At 44.5% G+C, this 21,104-nt stretch overlaps 1 protein-coding gene across 1 annotated transcript in view; it reads right to left on the bottom strand.

Annotated features, from left to right (window-relative positions):
• The window catches only part of ARMC3 (armadillo repeat containing 3), an 82,112-nt gene extending 69,211 nt beyond the window's left edge, over nt 1–12,901 (bottom strand). The window contains exons 1-3 of the mRNA XM_083189286.1: nt 12,793–12,901; nt 6,172–6,220; nt 2,978–3,095 (exon numbers count right to left, since the gene is read on the bottom strand). Of these exons, the coding sequence (XP_083045412.1) occupies nt 2,978–3,095; nt 6,172–6,219 (166 nt within the window). The 5' untranslated portion in view covers nt 6,220; nt 12,793–12,901. The remainder of the gene's footprint in view (nt 1–2,977; nt 3,096–6,171; nt 6,221–12,792) is intronic.
• Between the last annotated feature and the right edge of the window lie 8,203 nt (nt 12,902–21,104).

The following is a 21,104-nucleotide window of genomic DNA, read 5'->3' on the forward strand; positions in this document are numbered from 1 at the left end:
AGTCACCTTGAAACAGACATCAGAAATCTATTTTGGCAGTAGCAGGTGGAAATACGTGAATGAAAATGAAATGTTGTGACTAGATTTTAATAGCTTTGCACAGTACACATGATCAATCGTAGTAATTATCATTATAAATCTTGCTTACACTAGATAAGTAACACATTAATCAGATCTTAGCAATGAAGACAGCCAAAACCACCTCAGATTACACAATATGCAAAATAGGTGGCCAGTTGTATCAGTATTGCCTACGCTTTAAACAAGAAAAAGAAGTGGCGCTGGTATTGATGAAATAATCATATAAATATTTAATAACAATTAAAACAACATGTCATAAATCAATTACATACAACAATAAAAAGGTGAATCAATAACTGGACCGGAGGCTGAATGGAATGGACCCAAGGAATGGTGGAAGTGGGTAATAACTGGAATAATGATAAACCTTTGATAAAGCTGCACTGCCACAAGCAGCGAAACGCGTTAGTCTATCGCCTGGACCAGGACCAGCTGAACACATTTGGACCCTACCCATCAGATTCTCCAGTGTTCTGGGTGCCCATTTCCAAATCTTGAGAGACAGCTGCCCATATACCATCCCGCATTTGCGGTTCATTGTTGTCGACACCACGTGGACATATCTCCAAGCAGGAATCATGGTTGGTTACAACGAACTGAGATCACTGATCAGTTGGTCTTAAAATTTTCCAACCCTGAGGACACCTGCCATTCGATCCCATCCCCAATATTGGAGCCTCTAAGCGACGTGAGACATTGTGGCCTAAACAGCTCGCAGCCCTACAACATCAATTGGGTTTCCAACCAACTGTGGCCCCAAAGTCGCATCCATTTGAGGACCATTTGCTACTCAGCTTTCGGGACTGGATCATAATCACCATCAGTGGTAACTATTGGGCAACCCTCATTATTCCAGTTATTTACCCACTTCCACCATTCCTTGGGTCCATTCCATTCAGCCTCCGGTCCAGTTATTGATTCACCTTTTTATTGTTGTATGTAATTGATTTATGACATGTTGTTTTAATTGTTATTAAATATTTGTATGATTATTTAATCAATACCAGCGCCACTTCTTTTTCTTGTTTATTCCGGTTTTTCTGGGGCCGACTACCCCCTTCTTAAGTGGCAGCTCTTGGCACAGCACCCATGGTAGCGCCTGTCCGTGCACCCTAGGGAGCACATTGCTATCCATTTTGCCTACGCTTTACCAGTATAACCAAAGCTACAATTCAGCATTTTCAGCATTTTCAAAGGCAAGTAATAAATATAGTATAAAAAAATCAATAAATCAGTAAATTGGTTTATTATTTGGAAAACTGAATACAAAGTATGGACTATATATATTGGAGCAGAACATTGTCTATGGAGTTACATTATTATTATTTTCTGGAGTAAATGCTGTGTGCAGAGTATTTCAGGAGTGAATGTTGTACATAGAGCAGGGGGTCCACCTTTTCCTCTAGGTATCAGGTTCTAGAATGAAAACTCGAATGGTCCAGTGTGTCCTGTGGCTATAGCAGCAGCTGCGATCTGCCATTGTCAGCACTGCAGTCATGTGATACGTGCAACGCTGCATCCCACAGGGTGCTACGGAAGCCCTGGTGGTCTAAATCAGCCTGTGATACAGCCCTGATGCTGTGCATAGGCAGTCCTATTACAGCGTGGCCCACCGGGAAGGGGGCGTGGCCTGTACTTGCAGTGCGGTGTAATTCAGGAGTGATTGTGGTATGTTGTGTACAGTATTTCAGGTGTGAAATGTATTTCAGGAATGAATGTGGTATGTTTTGTATTTCAAGTGTGAATGCGATATGTAGTGTATTTCAGGTGTGAATGTGGTGTGTAGTGTATTTCAGGAGTGAATGTGGTGTAATTCAGGAGTGATTGTGGTATGTTATGTACAGTATTTCAGGTGTGAATGTGGTGTGTAGTGTATTTCAGGAGTGAATGTGTGTAGTGTATTTCAGGAATGAATGTGGTATGTTGTATATTTCAAGTGTGAATGTAATATGTAGTGTATTTCAGGTGTGAATGTGATGTGTAGTGTATTTCAGGAGTGAATGTGGTGTAATTCAGGAGTGATTGTGGTATGTTGTGTAAAGTATTTCAAGTGTGAATGTTGTGTGTAGTAGTGTATTTCAGTTGAGAATGTGGTGTGTAGTGTATTTCAGGAGTGAATGTGGTGTGTAGTATATTTCAGGAGTGAATGTGGTGTATTCCAGGAGTGAATGTGGTGTATGGTGTATTTCAGGAGTGAATGTGGTGTGTACCATATTTTAGGAGTGAGGGGGAAATATATTAAGATGTGAATTCTACTTCACTTGTGATGTTGCTATGGGAAACTAATCGGATCCTGTCTACTATCTTCTAGAGGGTGCTAAATAAATAAGTAGATTCTGATTGGTTTCCCATAGCAACCTCACATGTGAAGTAGAATTCACATCTTAGTAAATTTCCCCCTGAATGCTCTGTGTAGTGTATTTCATTAGTGAATGTGGTGTATTTCAGCAGTGAATGTGGTGTATATTGAATGTGGTGTATGGCGTATTTCAGGTGTGAATGTGGTGTGTACCGTATTTCAGGAGTTAATGTGGTGTGGAGTGTAGTTTATTTCATTAGTGAATGTGGAGTGCAGAGTATTTCAGGATATTTCAGGACCCTTGCATGCTGTATTGGTAGTGTTTGGGACTCATGTAAAGAATGACAGATGTCAGTATCACGGTTACTCTTTCTCTGTGGATTGGGTTGTATATCAGAGATATTTGGTAGATGGTAAGTAGGAACTTGTGGACCCAGTGGGTGGCAGTGTTTCACAGATGAATCTTGCATGTGAGATGAACATGTTCCGTACACTAATAAGACATAAGTCATGGAGCTAGTAAAGTATTGAAAACACATAATTTACTTTAGAACGGGTAATTAGCACAGTAGGTAACTAGCAGAGTACAGTAGGTACCTTTTCGTGCAAATTTATATAAAGCATCACAGGCTTTGGCGAGGATTTCTTCTTCTGGCGACTGCAACATTAAGACTGCGGTTTCTGCATTTCTGCTTTCAATTGCTAATGAATCAAACTGCAAACATAGGAAGTGGAAAGGGATACATGTGAACTGTATGACCGGTATGTATGAACTGTGCTATTTTGGAACAGGAACTCAATGACACTAGAAGCGGCATTGAAGACCAAGATGATTCGAATTCTGTCCTTGCCTCACTCGACATTAACATAGTGCTGTATTTTTACTTTGTGATCCCTATTTTCCAGAAGGATTGTTCTCACAACCAATAAGTAACACTGTTATTGCCTGCAACCAGCATAGTCAGCCTAAATGGATTGCACTAGAAGTGCAATAATCCCCATGATCTCACTAGGACCCTGTGATAACAATATTACTTTAATAAAGTTTCTCATAGATAACACTAGTGACTTGGTAAGAAAAGAAGAAGCAAAAAATGTGGAACATCTCCTGCTGCTCATGATTAATTTTTAACACGGGGCTAGGATTCCTTATACCCCTTTCATACCGTAAATGCCGGGGCCGCACCCGCAATAAGGACACGGGTCCATTCCAGTAGCGACCGGGTACATCCTCAATGGGCATTGCTTGAAGCTGACAGCGCTGCCTCCTGTCGCTCGATCTGGGTTACCCATTCACATTGCACCATGCCTCAGAAAGATCCCGTAAATGCTGGGGCATGGCTCCCGAGATTTTGGCCTGGGACCCATTCACATCAGCACTACACCTGGGTTGTACCCGGGGCCATCCCGGGAAAAAAAGGCTAGTGCATACCTCCCAACTTCTGTGCTGATGAAATAGGGACACTTGCGCGCCCAAAAAGGGGGTGGGGCGTATGCAAATGAGGGTGCGGCTTATGCTAATTAGCCGCAACCTCATTTTCATATGAGAATAGACGCTGTGCGCATGCGCACAGCGTCTATTCTATTAGATTGGGGGGTCTCCCAACTGCCACCCCCCGCAGCGGGACAATGCCTGCCGCGGGTGGGACAGCGGGACAGGACCCAAAAATCGGGACTGTCCCGCTGTAATCGTGACAGTTGGGAGGTATGCTAGTGTGAATGGAGTATTACACTTATGGTGGTGTCAGACAGGCACCATTTTCTGGGTTAAAGGAGCAGTTTGATGCTGGGTTGGATTAGTCCCCATCTGACACTATTGTAAGGCCTTGCATAAAGTATCTATACCTGGTTAGTATTACAGGTTGAGTATCCCTTATCCACAATGCTTGGGACCACAAGCATTTTGGATAAGGGATTATTACAGATTTTGGATTTTTTTCTTTTACATACTCACCTAGTACCCTGGCCTTCCCCCTGCATCCACGGTGTGCCCTGGTGTCCATGGCAACCATCGGGTTCATCTTCAGAGGCATTCCGGTCCACGGCGACCATCGGATTTGTCTTCAGCGGCATCCCCGGTCCCAAGGATGCATTGCACATGTCCGCGCAATGCAACCTTGGGACCGAGGTTGCCACTGAAGACAAATCCGATGGCCGCTGTCGTCGCCGGGGACGAGGTGAGTATGAAAAAAAGGTGCTGGGGTAGAAAAAAATCCCGAAATATTCTGAAATATTCCAGTTTTGGGATATCTGGATAAGGGATACTCAACCTGAACTTAACTTAGGCTTTCCAGTAAGTAATAAAGGTCTTAGAAAGAAATTCACACCATACTTTCTGACTTTAAAAGTCAACACTTTGGGAGAAGCCTGGAACTGCAGGTGACAACTGTCATCAGGCCCCGCCTTGTCACAGTAAATTGTGGGTCTACAGAGTGGGGGGCATGGTCAAACCCGCAAGAGGGTTACAACCATTTTATGTGTGATATAACAGGTCATTTTCTTTCCATGCTAATACAGAGACTAATTTTGACCTGTTATATTACTAAGATCCCACTCATGCGCCTTTATTTGCCTCAAAGCCACAAATACTCCTTTATATTCATTAAAGCCCCATCATGCCTCTATAATTGCCTCAGAGACCCTCATGCACCTTAATATGCATCAGTGCTCTCGATGCCCATGTATTAGCATTAGAGGCGGGCCGCCCCTGGTGCCTCTAGATATGCCTCAGAGCCTCCTCATACCTTTATATATGCCTCAGAGCCTCCTCATACCTTTATATATGCCTCAGAGCCTGCTGATACAGTACATTTATATATGCCTCAGATCCCCCTTATATGCCAGGCCAGCCCAGAGCATCATACACTTTTATATGCCTTACAGCATCCCTGCACCCTTTATAAATGCCTCTGAGCAGGGCAGCCGAGAGGAATGCCAGGCCCTGGTAAAATTTGTGGGGGGGGGGGGGGGGCATGGCATAAGTGTGGGGGGTGGGCACCTCCCACACTTAGGCCACACCCACACAATGTTTAGAGGAGGGTGAAAGAAAAGTCTAAAAACTGTAATCTTAGCAGCAGCACACACCTACAGCATGTGCTGTGCTAACAGCAGGCTCAGCATGCCCTCTCACGCTGTCAGTGAGCCTGCTGTCAGCACAGCACATGCTGTAAAAGTGTGTGCTGCTGTTGCTACCCAGGAGGGACGGAGGGGGAAGGGAGGGGTCGGACCAGGCCCCCCCTCTCGGTTGCCCTGCCTTTGAGACCCCTTATGAGCCAGGCCAGGGACTCTCAAGCCCCTTTATATGACTCAGAACCTCCTCTTGCCTCTGTATATCCATCAGTGCACCCTCCTATGCTTTTGCTGCCTTGACTTTCCTGCAGAGCTTCACCGTTCTTGCAAGTCTAGATGGGGACAATTTCCTTACTTGACTAAAGAAGAAAATTCTCACCGCTCAGCCCTCGCCTCACAATGTCAGCATTCTTTTGTCTAATCCTGAATGGGATATCACGCTTCCTATTATTATAACCAATCATAATCACTTGATATGCAGTAAATAATGAAAGTCACATCTAGGTAGTTAAAGTGAGTTATTTGACATATGGCAGCTACTCACTGTTAACTGACAAAGGTATATTGTACATCAGTGACAAGAAACTTTTTTAGAAATCTGATTACCTTTACCTGCCATCCATAGTTCATAAAAGCCGGCTCTATATTGTGCTACATTCTGCATCCCAATGTTTCCCGTATGTTTCCTATAGGACTTTATTTAAAAAAATCTGGCTACTTACCACATCCTTTGAAGGTGGCTGAACTTCCTTCTTTACTTTTTTCCCCATTCTACAAATAAACAATAGTTTAATTTTAAAATATCTGTTATAGTTTATAGCAAAAGAGGGCATGGGTAGAGAAACACAATGGTATTTAAAATGTTAAATTGTAGTAATTTTTCCTTCCTTTCCCAAAAATTATTAGTTTATTAACGCGTTTCGCAGCTTCGCATCAACAAAGAGCTTAGACAAAACAAATACATCTGGTGACATGAATTCTGTTAAAGACAGTGTCAGACTGAGGTAGTAAGGGGCCCACCAGGGAATGCAATGGTAGCCACCCAAACTTAAAGAGAAAGCACATGCAAAGAACAGGGCACCTATATAAAGGAGGAAATGGGTGTATAAGGATTCCCCATTTTGATTGGAAGAGGGCTAATCTTGGTGTAAATTCAATAGAAATAAACCTTAATCCTGCTTCAAAGTTATTGCCCCCTAGAGGTGGGGTCGGTCCCCCAGAAGTGGGGCCCCCCAGGGATTTCACCTGTGCACCCCCCAGGGATTTCACCTGTGCACCTGTGTTCTGAATAATCTTTCTACACATGTTACATCAGCCCCACCTGCAGTGCACATGGTTTTGTTTATTAGAGAAAGAATTTGCTTTTGCGAGTGAATCAGGCCAAATGTGTGCATGCCTATGCATGTAATACAGACTATACAGAGGCTGCTGCTATTCTTGCATCTGACAAGACTAATTATAGACTTTCTTTTTCTTGGTGCATTATAAGGTTGTTTAGCTATAAACAGTACCCAAACATTATTAAACCATTAGTTCAAATCTGATATTTATCATTGGTTTAAATTCTAATATACACTGTCACCCTACACACTGCTGGACTTGCATTGCCCAGTCCCATAGTGGGGGCAGCTAGACAGCACCCCCTTCCCCCCCCCCCCCCCCCCCCCCACACACACACACACTTTGTCTTACATTCCCACCACCCTATAAACATATAAAGATTAAAGTGTAAAATGTGAAATGGAATACATAGGTGACTTGCTTGCACGTTTTACCTTGCACTTGATTGATAGAAATTAATTGCTAATATGCATATTATACACACTTTTCCGCTTTCATTGGCAACTAATCAGGTACAAATAACTATTCCTTGAATATTCCTCATACAAGATCTTTAATGTTCTTCGTTGTCTTAAGTCCCATACACAATAGAGGATATTGTAAAGATTTGGTTCAGAAAGGAGCTTGCCAAATTTGGTTCAGAAAGGAGCTTGCCAAATTTGGTTCAGAAAGGAGCTTGCCAAATTTGGTTCATAAAGGGGCTTGCCAAATGTGGTTCAGAAAGGGGCTTGCCAACTTTGGTTCAGAAAGGGGCTTGCCAACTTTGGTTCAGAAAGGGGCTTGCCAAATTTTAGCATTCCCTAATAGCAAAACTATGGCAAGGCATGCTGGGATGTGTAGTTTGACAACAGCTGAAGGGCCGCAGGTTGAACATGTTTAGTCTTCTATTGTGTATGGGTGAAAAGACCGGATATCCTTTCCTCACACATCATTGCCCAAGCATAGTGTCAGTGAGATTATTATGTCTGCTGTTTCTTATTTGTTTCGCACAGAGTTCTATGCCTTACCTTTCAAGATGATAAATGATAACCCAGGCATCAAATCATGGGCACAGAACATTACCATGGCTCAACATACCAACAGGCAATTATATTTTTGACACTGATAAACCTGACAACTATTTGGGGGGATATATAGTGAATGCTCACTGACAATAATATACGTAACAGTTGCGAGACTGAGAGAATATGTGCGGTTTGATAATAAAATAAAATAATATAACATAACCAGCAAATATTGTCAGTGTTGCCTCGTAAGCCAAACAAGCTTTTCCTCATAACCTTCCATCAATTAAATACAAAACACTAATTGAAAGAAGTGTCACTGAAAACGTTACCAGGTTTTATATGCTTACAGATGACTCGCCTTGAATGGCGCTAATATAATGGAAATTAGATCAGAGGAAAATAACTAACACAACATAACAATTTGTAAATTACACTCCAGTAAACATCATTTTTTCCATTAATTTGTTCCCTGTAGACCCTAAACAAACCATAAATCTGAATATAGCTTTAGCGAAGGACAGAAAAGCAACCACTCATCATTGTTTGGCATGCAAATAAGATAGGGGACCAATTCATCTCACCGTTAGTATCATAATATCAGGTCAACACGCAATATCAGTTATCTGGCGCCATGACGCTGAGCTGATGTTATGAGGAAAGCAAGATAAAGATCATGGGTGAGATTTAATGGGATGCGATTTTTAGTAAGGTTCCGAAATCGCACCTTATTGCGTTTTTCAAAAACTCATTTTTTTGGGGGGAAGAATTCGACTATTTAATGAGATGTGAATTCGCAGCAAAAATAAATGCGATATGGTGCAAATTTTAGTCATGAAAATGTGCAAATTTGAGGACGTGCAATTTGGGAGGCATGTCAATGTGGGTGTAGGTATGGTAATGCGTCCGTGACGCACGTGTGGGGGGTGGACAGCTGACATAGCCTGATGCCAGCTGCCCGCCCATATCCCTGCTTTCATACGGAAAAATGTCCGAGTGGTCTGGAGCACTCGGTGCTGCCTGACCTCTCGGTCCATCATTCGATGGTCGGTGACCATCGGAGGATGGGGGAGGTTCCCACAGATGGAGGAGGTGTTCACATGAAACATCCACTCGCGGTCCGTTTGGTCGGCGTCTTACCGCATGCGGACGGTGTGAGCGATCCGTACGGTAGGCGGGGCTAAGAACACTCGGTTCCTGTCCGAAATACGCATCCGTCTGATTCAACTAGAATAGGGGCCAATGTGCGTTGGGGAAAGTTGGGAACTAAGATGACTTCAACTTGCGCCATTTTGGGGCTTTTTTCCTTCAGACTCGGCATCAGTCCCTTTCTGCACAGAACTCGGTCTCATTAGAATACAGACAAACCATCACTATGGTCTTGCTCACATTCTATAGTATGTGTCATATTTTACATCTTATTCAATTAGCACCTGAGAATAATTTGCATGTTCATACAAGGGAATTGTTCTCACATTGAAGATTTACATTTTTTATACTGTACACGTTCGTTTACAATTTATGCATGGCAGTGACAAAAACAATTGTAAAGGGCTTTCCGATTAGAAAATGGATTTAATTGCGCTGCATTAATGCCCTGAGGTTATTTCCATCATTTTAGTTACATTTTTATACAACGTTTTCATTGGAAAATTAATATTTATGTTCTCATTTGCAGTAAGGATGCAGCCTGCAGCATCTGAGAACTGGAATGAGTACCTTGTTCGGGTACCGGTGTGGAAATAAGGGAACTCTGTTGGCACTGGATGACTAAACACATACCTCCCAACTTCTACAGTTGGGAGGTCGTGACTCTTGTGCGGCTAAGCCGAAACCGGGGCGCGGCCTCGCGCAAAGGGGGCGTGGCCTCGCGGGATGACGCTTCCTCCAGCCGTACCCCCGTTTTCCGCCGCTCGTCAGTGCTGAATAGACGCTGTGCGCACAGCGTCTATTCTTGGCAGAATGGGGGGACTCCCAACTGCCCCCCCCCCACCGCGGGACAATGGCGGCCCCGGGCGGGACGTGGGAACGTCCCCGAATATCGGGACATTCCCGCGGTAAGCGGGACAGTTGGGAGGTATGTAAACAGCAGGGGTGTAGCTTCCAGGGGCAATGGAATTGCCTGCCTTCAGACTCCAAGCCCTGAAAGTGCACCTGCATTCACATAAGCATCTCTGGTTCCCAGTGGGACCCAACATGATGCAGAGTTATTCGACCCTGTCTCACAGGGACAGGAAGGCTCTTGTCTGGTACCTACTCAGCCTATGCTGTAACAAGTGATGGTGCAACCGCCGCTTTGTGAGTCTGTCCCTAATCTCCCCAATCCACCACTCCTCCCCACCGCTCCGCCGAGTGCCCCCCCCCCCCCTCCGCGGTTGTATCCCCTTGCAACCATGGGGATGCGTCGTGAAGACACGCCACTTTGAATGTCGTGCTGGCAGAGAAATAATTCGATGGTCACCGAATGATTTCTTCAGGTCACGCAAATATAAGTCAGTGGAGACTGACTTATATTTGACAGGGCGGACGACTGATGTCTGCCGCCTACCCCCAACACACCTCCTCCCACCCGCATTCCCATGGCAACGCCCAGCGTTTTCTTGGGGATGCCCATGAAACGCTGGCCATTCCTATGGGCAACACCCAGGCCCGCCACCCCCCACCCCTCACTGCTCCATGCCAACAGGCTGGCGACTATGCAAGTCGCCAAGTCCATTTGCCAAGAGGGCCTGCGCCATGCACAGAAACAAAACATAGCTCCCTTGTTTGGGAAGCGCCCCACGAGCATCCTGATGTTGGGAGCTATGCCTGTGCACGCAAGGGGGAAATCATTCACCATCGGATGATTTTTCCCCTGCTTGCAGCACTGAGTGAGCCAGGACTCAGCGGCCCTTTGTCCCAACGGCCAGAGGATGTCTCCGTTTTCTGGGAAATGCCCAGAAAACGCTGGTGGAACACCCCCAAGCACCCACGGGGTGTCAATCACCCTCAGGCAGCAAACAAAGACCAGCCTTCATTCACTGCCTTCGGGTAAAGAAGGAAACCATGTGAAGTGTATTAGAAAAGCCGGAAATCATAGTGCATGCATTGATAAAGCCGGAAAAGGCAGCGACCTTACCTTACAGTAGGATTTTGATAATATTTTTGCAACTTACCTGACATAGGTTCGTGACCCTATACCCTCTAGCCAATGTTATATACAAGAAGCTGCTGCTGCTCAATACAACAGGGCCCATTTACTATAGATTGCATATGCTTTTTTAATACTGTACATTTACTATGTTTTTGGCCTTTTCAAAGCAATTACTATGATTTACAGCTATTCTAATAAACATTACATGGTGTTTGGCTATTTCAATGTATTAACTATGATTTCCAGCTTTTTCTAATACACTTTACATGGTTTCTGGCTTTTTCAATGCATTTGCTATGATTTCCAGGTTTTTCAATTCATTTGCTATGATTTCCGGCTTTTTTAATACACTTTACATGGTGGCCGGCCTTTTTAATGCATTTACAGATGGAGAGCCCCTGGTCCTTGCCCAGGGATCGCCAGCATGCCTGCGCTGGCGATCACCGACGCAGAGGCGCTCCATCTGAGGCGTGTCCCAGTTTCCGGACGGCGCCGCGGCGGGACCCTGCCCGTCTTCACTTCAGGGAGACGGGCAGGTATAGGGGTGATGGAGGGCAGCGAGGGGCACCAGGGGAGGCGGCGAGGAAGGCGGCGGAGAAATCACCGTAGCCACAGGACGCTCGTGAGAGTCTCGTGCTCGCCCCTGGCGAGAGCCGGCGGCTGTAATACATTTACTATGTCTTCCGATTTTTCTAATACACTGTACATGCATTTTCTATGATTTCCGGCTTTCTAACACACTTTACATGGTGGCCAGCTTTTTCAATGCATTTACTAAGATTTCCAGCTTTTCTGATACACTACATGGTGGATGACTTTTTAATGCATTTACTATGATTTCTGGCTTTTTCAATACATTTACTATAATTTCCACCTTTTCCTAATACACTTACTATGATTTCCAGCTTTTCCTAATAAACTTTACACGGTTTCCGGATTTTTCAATGCATTTACTGTGATTCCGGCTTTTACCCTCTTCCCGGGTGGATGGCTTGCGCATGGGCACTATGGCCCTTATTCTGATTGAGTCGGATGGCTCCGAATGCGGACGGACGGCGATGGTTGGAGTTTGCGCATGTGCAGAGGCGTATCTGCACATGTGCGAACGTCGCACACGTCCGAACATGGCGTGAATTCTGTACAGAAAACAATCAGTTGGAACAATCCAAGCAGGGGGTGGAGAGGGGCGTGAAGGGCTGTTTGGGCTCATTGCCATATGCGTACGCCCCGCGTTTCATGGGCGTTCCCATGAAACCGCTGGGCGTATGTGTGGTAATGCGGCCGTGACGCACGTGTGGGGGGCGGACATATGACATAGCTGGATGCCAGCTGCCCACCCATATCCCTGCTTTTGCAAGGAGAAATGCCCGAGTGGTCTGGAGCACTCGGAGCTGCCTGATCACTCGGTCCAGCATTCGATGGTCGGCGACCATCAAATGATGGGGGAGGTTCCCACAGATGGAGGAGGTGGTCACATGAAAAATCCACTCACCGGTCCGTTCGGTCAGCATCTTACCGCATTCGGACGGTGTGAGCGATCCGTACGGTAGGCGGGGCTAAGAACACTCAGTTCCTGTGTGAAAATATGCATCCGTCCGATTCAACTAGAATAAGGGCCTATGTACCATGCGCTTGCATGGTTGTTCGATTATCGATCAGGCTGCAAATGCGCTGCTCGGACATGCATGTCTGAATCAGACCCCCGTATTACATGCACTGCACACATATCTTATTAGCTGAATCTACTATTTAAACACGATAAAGACTATAACAGTATCTGATGTATATTTTTTCCCATTTGCCTGTATTGTTTGTGTCACTGTAACATGCATGTATTTGGCATGTACTCGCTGCCTCACACTCACCTGTCTGCGCTGCGGAGGCTGCTGTACTGTGTGTTGTAGTGGGTTGCTAGGAAACGGAATCCCGGGGCGCGGCCAGGCGTCCGCCTGAGGCGCGCCCAGCCTGCAAGCGAGAGCGCGCTCACTCACCGCGGCGCGCCGCTTACAGAAAGCTGGAAAGCGCACAGGGAAACCCGCTGCTGCTATAGATGCATTGCACTGTAATTTCTCTATTATGTTATACAATAAATGTAGGTTTGGTCCGGAGTTCGGCGCTCAGGCTGAGTGCCTGCGTTATAATAGGTGTATTCATTACCAACACATGAAATAGGAACTGTTTTGGGGAACTGTCTTCCATGAATATTATATGCACATTGCACTGTGCAAAAGACACCCCTCCCCCAGCCTCCAGAAAAAGGAAATAGAAAATATGTTTTTGAAAACTATCTACAGAAAAATGTACTTAATGTACTTGTAATTGCTACAAGTTTTAGAAATAAAGTGTATATTGTTGGATTTAAGTCATGTGTCTAATAGAGGAATTATGTGCAATACAGTTATTACTAGCAAAAATCGACATGGTACTTAATCGCGTCAATCCTATTCCTCGTTATGTTTTTGTTGCTGCGGGTTACTGCAGCGCTATGTCACAATTTAGGCCCCCACACACTACGCTAAGGCATTACCCTGGCAGCTCCCTGGCGGCTGGATCACCTGCGATATATTATATTGGACGCCGTCCTTTTGCATACAACATATTGCATGTGATCCCAGTAAGGGCTAATGATCTTGAGTGCAGCCCCTGCGATCTCAGGATCCAATGCAATTCGCAGGAGGCCATGCATCAAATCAGAATCGGAGGTGAAACACATGCGATTTTACGCTTTTCATCCGATTTATCATCCCATTACATCAAAATCGGAGGAAACATGCCCAAATCACACTAGTGTATGGGGATTTTATGGTACAGACAACTGTGCAGTCCCACAGGACTGTGAGTTGGGCACTAAAAGGGACCATGAGGGGTGCATGTTTGTGTGCCGTTGCTAGCAGGTATATGCCATGGCAACGGCACCTCCTACCCTTTGGATATAACCGTAAATGATTAATCCTATTAGATACGAGGGGGACGATTTGCTGTTGCATTGGTATAGTAACACCAGTAGTGGCACCACTACTAGCTCCCCTTTTGGTCCAATCACCAGGGTTGCCAACAAATATGTGCGAGTAATGCAGTTTAGAAGCGCACTTTAGCTTGGTACACACTATATGATTCCTCCATGAGCGATATCATTAACGATGTTGCTAAAATGATCTACAGCTTACAGACTGAATGATGTCGTTCAGTGACGTCACCCTGCCCCCACTCAGAACATGCAGTGTTTGATGATATAGAAAAATGTAAGTGCATGTTCAGAGGACACGGGTGGCCATTAACAAGTCGCGCGAATGCGCATTGTTAACGATATAGTGCATGCACACTAGACAATATGAACGATAATATCATTAAGGATGATATTATTATTAGCCTCCAAACTTTCAAGTGTTCCCTGAAAACTCACCTCTTCAGGCAAGCCTATCATATTTAAGTTCTACATGCAAAACCCTCTGAGGCACTTATGTAAGCTTGCAGCAGGGCTCTCCTACCTCCAAGTCCACTGGCGTAACTATAGCACCGCAGCCCCCGCCACCGCGGGGGGGGGGCGCTGTGCATATGGGGGCGCCGGGGGGTTAGGTGCTATAGTTACACCTCCCCCCAATCCCCGCAGGCTTACCTATTTCGCTGGTCCCGGCGGCTCCGTTCTTCTGCTGAGGACCACCACAAAATGGCCGCCCCCATATAGCACACAGTTCTCTGAAACTGTCTGCTGTATGGGGGCGGCCATTTTGTGGTGGTCCTCAGCAGAAGAACGGAGCCGATGGGGCCAGCGCGAAAGGTAAGGCTGTGGGGGATTGGGGGGATTTGAATGGGCGGCGGGGGCACCCCCCCCAACGGCGGGGGGGCACCCAAAACGTACCTACGCCGCTGTCCAAGTCTGTCTGTTGTTACACAGTTTGTTTTATCACTGTCTACTATTGTAAAGCACAACGGAATCTGCTGCGATATATAAGAAACTGTAAATAAATAAATAGTTATCGTGCACGTTGTTAAGACATGTCTTTTCATGTACAGTATACCCAGGTTTTCGCAGGAGGCTGATAGAATTGATCCCTAAATAGTGAACATTTCCGATGCCTTTATCAGGGAGGAAATTAACTCAGACATTTGCAGATGAAACAGTTGATGGAAAAAAAGATGGGGCAGAGATCACTATGGGCCTAATTTAGACCTGATCGCTGCTGTGCAAATTTGCACAGCGGCCGATTATTGATAGACATGCGTCTGAGCCTCAATGCGACACCGTCCATCGATGAAATCCTGCCAATATTTTTTTGGATCGCTAGCCATTCGCAAGGTGATTGACAGGAAGCTGGCGTTTGCGGGTGGCAATCAGATGTTTTATGGAAGTGCCAGAAAAAAAGCTAGGCGTGTCTAGGGTAACGCAGGTGCGCCCAAGTGTTTTGGTGAAAGGTGTGTGACCGTTTCCATCACAGCCTGCACACACTGGGAATCATTTGATGGTGAATGGATTTGGGAACATTCCCACAGCTGCCTATAGATACGCTAGCCATGCACATCTAGTAGCAGCTGTGTGATCAGGTCTGAATCAGGCCCTCTGTGTAGGTGAAATGTGTAATTTTTCTAACATGCTGGTATTTATAAAATGTTCAATGATCGGGCGCCAGCCTATAGTACAATTCCTGCACTTACCTGGTCCGATATCATTTAATGGTGTGTTTACAGGGCGAAAACACAAATGTATCAACCATTAAAAATGTATATAAAAAATATCATATATTAGTAAATAATTTACGTTTTACTGTCTAGGGCAGTGGTTCCCAAACTGTGTGCCGTGGCTCCCTGTAGTGCCTCGGGACACTTGCAGGGGTGCCCCAGGTTGGTGGTCCAGGACCAATTCAATTTATTTATGGTTAATTATTTCTGGGTAAAACCAGTGCTGGAGGCTGCCAATCATAAAATGTGTACAAACAGAATTATATCCTGCCCATTAGCACATAACTGACCCTAAGAATCGCATATAAACCCAATCTAATTAATTGTTTTTGGGCCTAGGGGTGCCGCGAAAAAATTCTGATAGGCTAGGGTGCCGTGATTCAAAAAAGTTTGGGAACCCCTGGTCTAGGGGTTCAATCCCCCCCCCCCCCTTGCAAGATTAGAAATCAGCACAATCCTGGTATCTGGGCACGGCTCCCTCCATTAGCCACGCCCCTTCATTTTACTGGGGCCGGCTGAAATGTCGGTGCCCCTGACTGCTCCACCTTCTAAATCCCCTTTAAAGCCAAAAACCAAGTCATGGCCAGCATACCCAACAAAGTATAAAGGTGGTCATACACATAAATCACGTGTGCAAGGACACCCAAGGAGCTGCCGGAGGAGTTCAAAGAAAATAGGATGCAATACATCACAGGTGCTAAAAAGCACCTGCGTTGTGAAGCTGATTGTCCGAGTCCGAGTCATCTTGTGTGCTGCAATCTGATGATCAATGCAATCATACCGCATAATATCGGGACTATCTAATGTGCAGCCTGTCAGATAGAGAAACCCCACTGACTACGACAGATAGCACACAATTGTGGGTACACATTGAGCAATACGGACAATATATCGCTGAGAACCGAGTCGGAACGATATGTTGTCTAAATGTATACTCTAAAGCTGGCCATGCATCTACAGATCGATTGTCATATTGGGCTGGTTGGAACAAAATAATAAATGAGTGCAAATGACAGTTGACCATTTGCTTTGAAATGCTGGAAAACTGCCAAAAACTGTCATTTAGATTTTACCAATTTTTTGTTCCAACCAGCCCAATCTGACAATCCATCTGTAGGTGTATGGGCCGCCTTAGGAAATATTCACACAGGAAATGTATATTTTGTAATTTCAGCTCTTATCCCATAATACCCATCTTGTTCCTTCACAGACAGAAACTGTGGTGAGCATTCAGTGCAGCGCCAGATGCCTGTAATAGGACACTCTCTCCAAAATTCAGGCCTTTGTCTGTTTGGTCCTTAATCTTGTAGACAGCTGCCAAAGGTAAGTGTAATACGATTTATTGTAAGCATCAACAACATCTATAAATATTGAAACATCTGTTAATGTCTATTTAGGTCAGTACCATAAATTTGATTTGCTAAATCTTTGTTCATATCACACTCAAATACAGATCTTCAGCAAGTGCACAGAATTTGTTTCTTATTATATATATATATATATATATATATATATATATATATATATATATATATACAGGTTGAGTATCCCGTATCCAAAATGCTCGGGACCAGGAGAATTTTGGATAACGGATTATTCCGTATTTCGGAATATTTTAATATTTCAATTATGTATTTTGAAGTATCTTGCATGTTTTCTGTATAAACACATAAAATACACACAAATATATTTTATTACCACATAAAATACACACAAATATATTTTATTTGTTCAAAAAACAAGGTTTCAAAACATGAAACAAAATGTGTGTACTATCTCAGCACTGAATTTGAATGCCAAGCAATCATTTTCTTGCACATATATAGTGCCAGTTACATATCATGTCACCAGTAGTGCTGTTACATATGTCCCCAGTGAGTTTTTAGCAAATTTTTTTTTTTTTCACTTTCTGGAATGTATGGTTTTCGGAATAATTCGGATAACGGATACTCGGATACGGGATACTCAACCTGTATATATATATGGGTTTCTACTTTACTGGAAGTGGACATTGGCAGTCTACACGCGATCCGCATCAAACTGTGTCCTGGAAAACAATTCCTGCATTTTTTTGTACAGCCTGTAACTTTTGCAATCTCCTATAGCGATCACCCACATTAAGCAGACACCATCACATTAGACAAATTGTTTTCTGAGGCTTAAAGCACAGGCTTTATCACTATTACTAAAATTGAATTCCAAACTGAAGAATAAGAGAGCTCCATCATTCACTTGCAGAAGTTAATAAATACCTTTTTTAATTTTTTTCAACATTTGTAACATAGTAGTTTCTTCTTAATTAAGATATAATTAAGTATAAACTATATTTATAATTATAATCTAACTGTTTGTTACCATAAAATGCCATGTTCTTTTTGACTTTATACAGTAGTAAATGCCTACAAGTCCTCATTCTAGCAGTTATTTCATAAAGTGATTTGTAACCCAAGTCCAGTTTCCAGGGCAGGAATTGGGAGCCAGTGCTTGTACCTTTGAATACAATTGTGAAATTATGACTTTTTCCAGGCGGTTGACGGATGACAGCCCAACAGTTGGGATCCCGACGGTCAGTTTACTGACATCGGAATCTCAACTGTTCAAATGTCCCACAGTCAGGATTCCAACTAACGGGCTATTTTTGACCCCCATAGAGGGAGAATAGAATCTGTGGCGAGTACAGCCATTGACTTAGCAATGGGGCATCTCCCCGTTAATAGGGGGTTATTTTGGTTGATTCGCAAGGCTGCGAATTCGAACCCTTGCGAAGTCCACCAAACCACACCTTACAAATGGTTGGCTGCCGCCACCCATTCGCAAGCACAATTGGCACGCAGGGCATGCGAATATATGTTACACAGTAACATCCATTCGCAGGCCAGGGGGATCCACCCACATGTTTCGATGGTCGCTGACCATTGAAAGATGTGGAAGGTGCACACATATGTAAGGTTGCTCTGAGCAATGTTACATATGTGTGCATGCTGGGAACCAAATGGGCGGGCAACTAACATCCGGTGATGTCAGCGGCCCACCCCCCGCACCCAGGTCATGGCTTCATTTGCATGAGAACACCTAGCATTCTCCTGGGAACGCCCATGAAATGCTGGGCCCTCCCATATGCTAATGCAGCTGCTCGCCGCCCCACACCCCTCTCCGCCCTCTGTTTTGGATGCATGCACAGTCTGTTAGCCGTGAGTGCATGCACCCTACGTATGCACATGCGCAGTAAAACAACATCGGTCCCCTTGTGAATGCAGCTCTGCTGTAAACGGACCTGAATAAGGTCTATATAGTATTAAGTGCCAGTAATGCAGCCACCATAGTGGTGCCTCTCTATCTGCAAGCACTAACACTCATAAAGGAAACAAGAAGCACCTTATCCGATTGGTAGTTTATGTTTATTTATGTTTTGTTATTGGGTTTTAAAAATAATGCACTGGTTTACAGAAGGAAAGAAAAATGTTATGCTACTTTCCCACTGCCAAGCCGTTTAAAGAACCGGTATTTTTAAAGGTATTTAAAACGGTATTAGCTTTCACATTGCAGTAGATTACCGTTTTAAATACCGTTTAAGTACCATTCACATGACAGTAAACCGTTTAATCCCCTCAACACGTTTCAAGCTAAAGAAAATATGGGGAGTGTCATAACGCTGGCGACAGCCTATCACAGGTCTGCAGACTGTTGTTTTCACTAAATACCGTTTCAGAGCCATTCTCATTGCAGAAAAAAATGGCTTTGAAACGTTTAGGAATCTGCTTTTTAAACGGGTTGAAATACCGGTTAACTATAACTGGTAAATCAACTCTGGCGCTTTCCCACTGCAACCTTAAACGTTTAGAAATGGGGAAAAAACTGCAATTTACCGTTTAAGACCTGCAGTGGGAAAGGGGCATTAGATTGGTGCTTACAGATCTGACATGAGAATAAATACCCAGCTTTAGCCTACATCACATAGACTTAAATGCAGTAAAAGTCATCTAAATAAAACTGTAGTATGTTTGTACTGTCTGCAGTAAAATTATCTCTAATTAGAATATATTTTTTTAGGTTTTAAACCTAAAGGCAGCAGAAGAGCAGCAGTAAAGGGTGGGCTGGAATGTAGAATCTAATTTATTCACTAATAACAAGATTAAGGTTATTTCAGTTCCCCTCCTGTGCCCCTTCAATGTTATGGCTTTCCTAATTTATCCTTAAACATATAAATATCTCGCTAAATTGTATCCTGGAGGCAGAACCCACTGTGACTCCCCTGTGGATAAATAATTATTCAATTGTAAGCATAAGCACTCACCGCCTAATCTCCTTCACCTTCTGTCTTCACTAAATTATAAACATATGGATTATATGCCAACTGCAGATTTCTTCCTCTAAGTTTAAAACATGCTTAAATTTTCCTCTGGCTCCTTATATAACGATTCTGCCACATTCTCTAGTTGAGAACCTTAAGCTGCTACAGAGAACTCCCTTCCAGGGGATGTTCCCCTGGTTCACTGCAGAGGGTGCATTCCTCTATTTGTTATGAAACAAGTACAGGTAGATATAGTAATTGGGTGATATATAATGCCATCTTGACAGAATCAGACCGCACTGACTGTGAACTTGCTGTAAATATCTGCCACTGACTGGATAAAAATGAAAAGTCCCAGATAAGTGACATGCTAATTGGTCAGATTTGGCAACCTCATTAACTCTGGAGGTGCGAGCAGAGGCAGTCATGCCATTGTACAAGTCACAGCACTCGGATGCATAGAATTATTAGAATTTGTATTGTGCTGCAGCATGAGCTAATTATTTAGAGTGTTGTAGTTATTTATTCTTCTATAATATGATGTACAAGCCGGAGACCCCTCATCTCTCACACTACAGATAGCTATCTCTGTGCCGTTCCTTAAAGGTAGTTGGTAGTTTTTAAAGTCCAGAAATAAAGCATAAACTCTCTAATTGGTGGAGAACAACTGAGACTCCCATTGTGTAACACCATAACAAAGTTAATTAATACACAACAACAACTGTCAGAATCAGCTTTATTGACCAGGTATACTTGCGTATACTAGGAATTAGATTTGGATTGCTGTGCAACAGCCAGTTAGGTACAGTTAAACAGTGACAGTACAGATATACATGCCCCCCCGCATCTAGCCGCTGGGGGCCGTGACGGGGATCCTGCTGTCTGCTGGACGGGATGCGCCCAGGTGTCCTCCCGGTTTGGTGAAGGGAGGGGGGCGCTGCAACTATCCGCTGTGGTCTTGGGCAGCGTCCTGCGCCAGGAGCCATCCGCTTCCCTCCGTCCATCTTACCCCACTACCTGCAGTCCAGCTTGATGGGGGGGGGGGGGGCTGCCGCATCTTGCCACTGGGGGCCATGGCTGTGTCCTGTGCCAGGGGCCTCCTCCTTCCTCCTGACCTCACCTCTGGCGGCACGATGGAGCACCCCTGCGGGGGCCGGGGATGGGAGCTCCATGTGCGTGCGACCATCCCCGACCCCACCGGAAGAGTAG

Source organism: Crinia signifera, chromosome 5 (assembly GCF_055691185.1).
Source record: "Crinia signifera chromosome 5, ASM5569118v1, whole genome shotgun sequence".
Classification (NCBI taxonomy): Eukaryota; Metazoa; Chordata; class Amphibia; order Anura; family Myobatrachidae; genus Crinia; species Crinia signifera.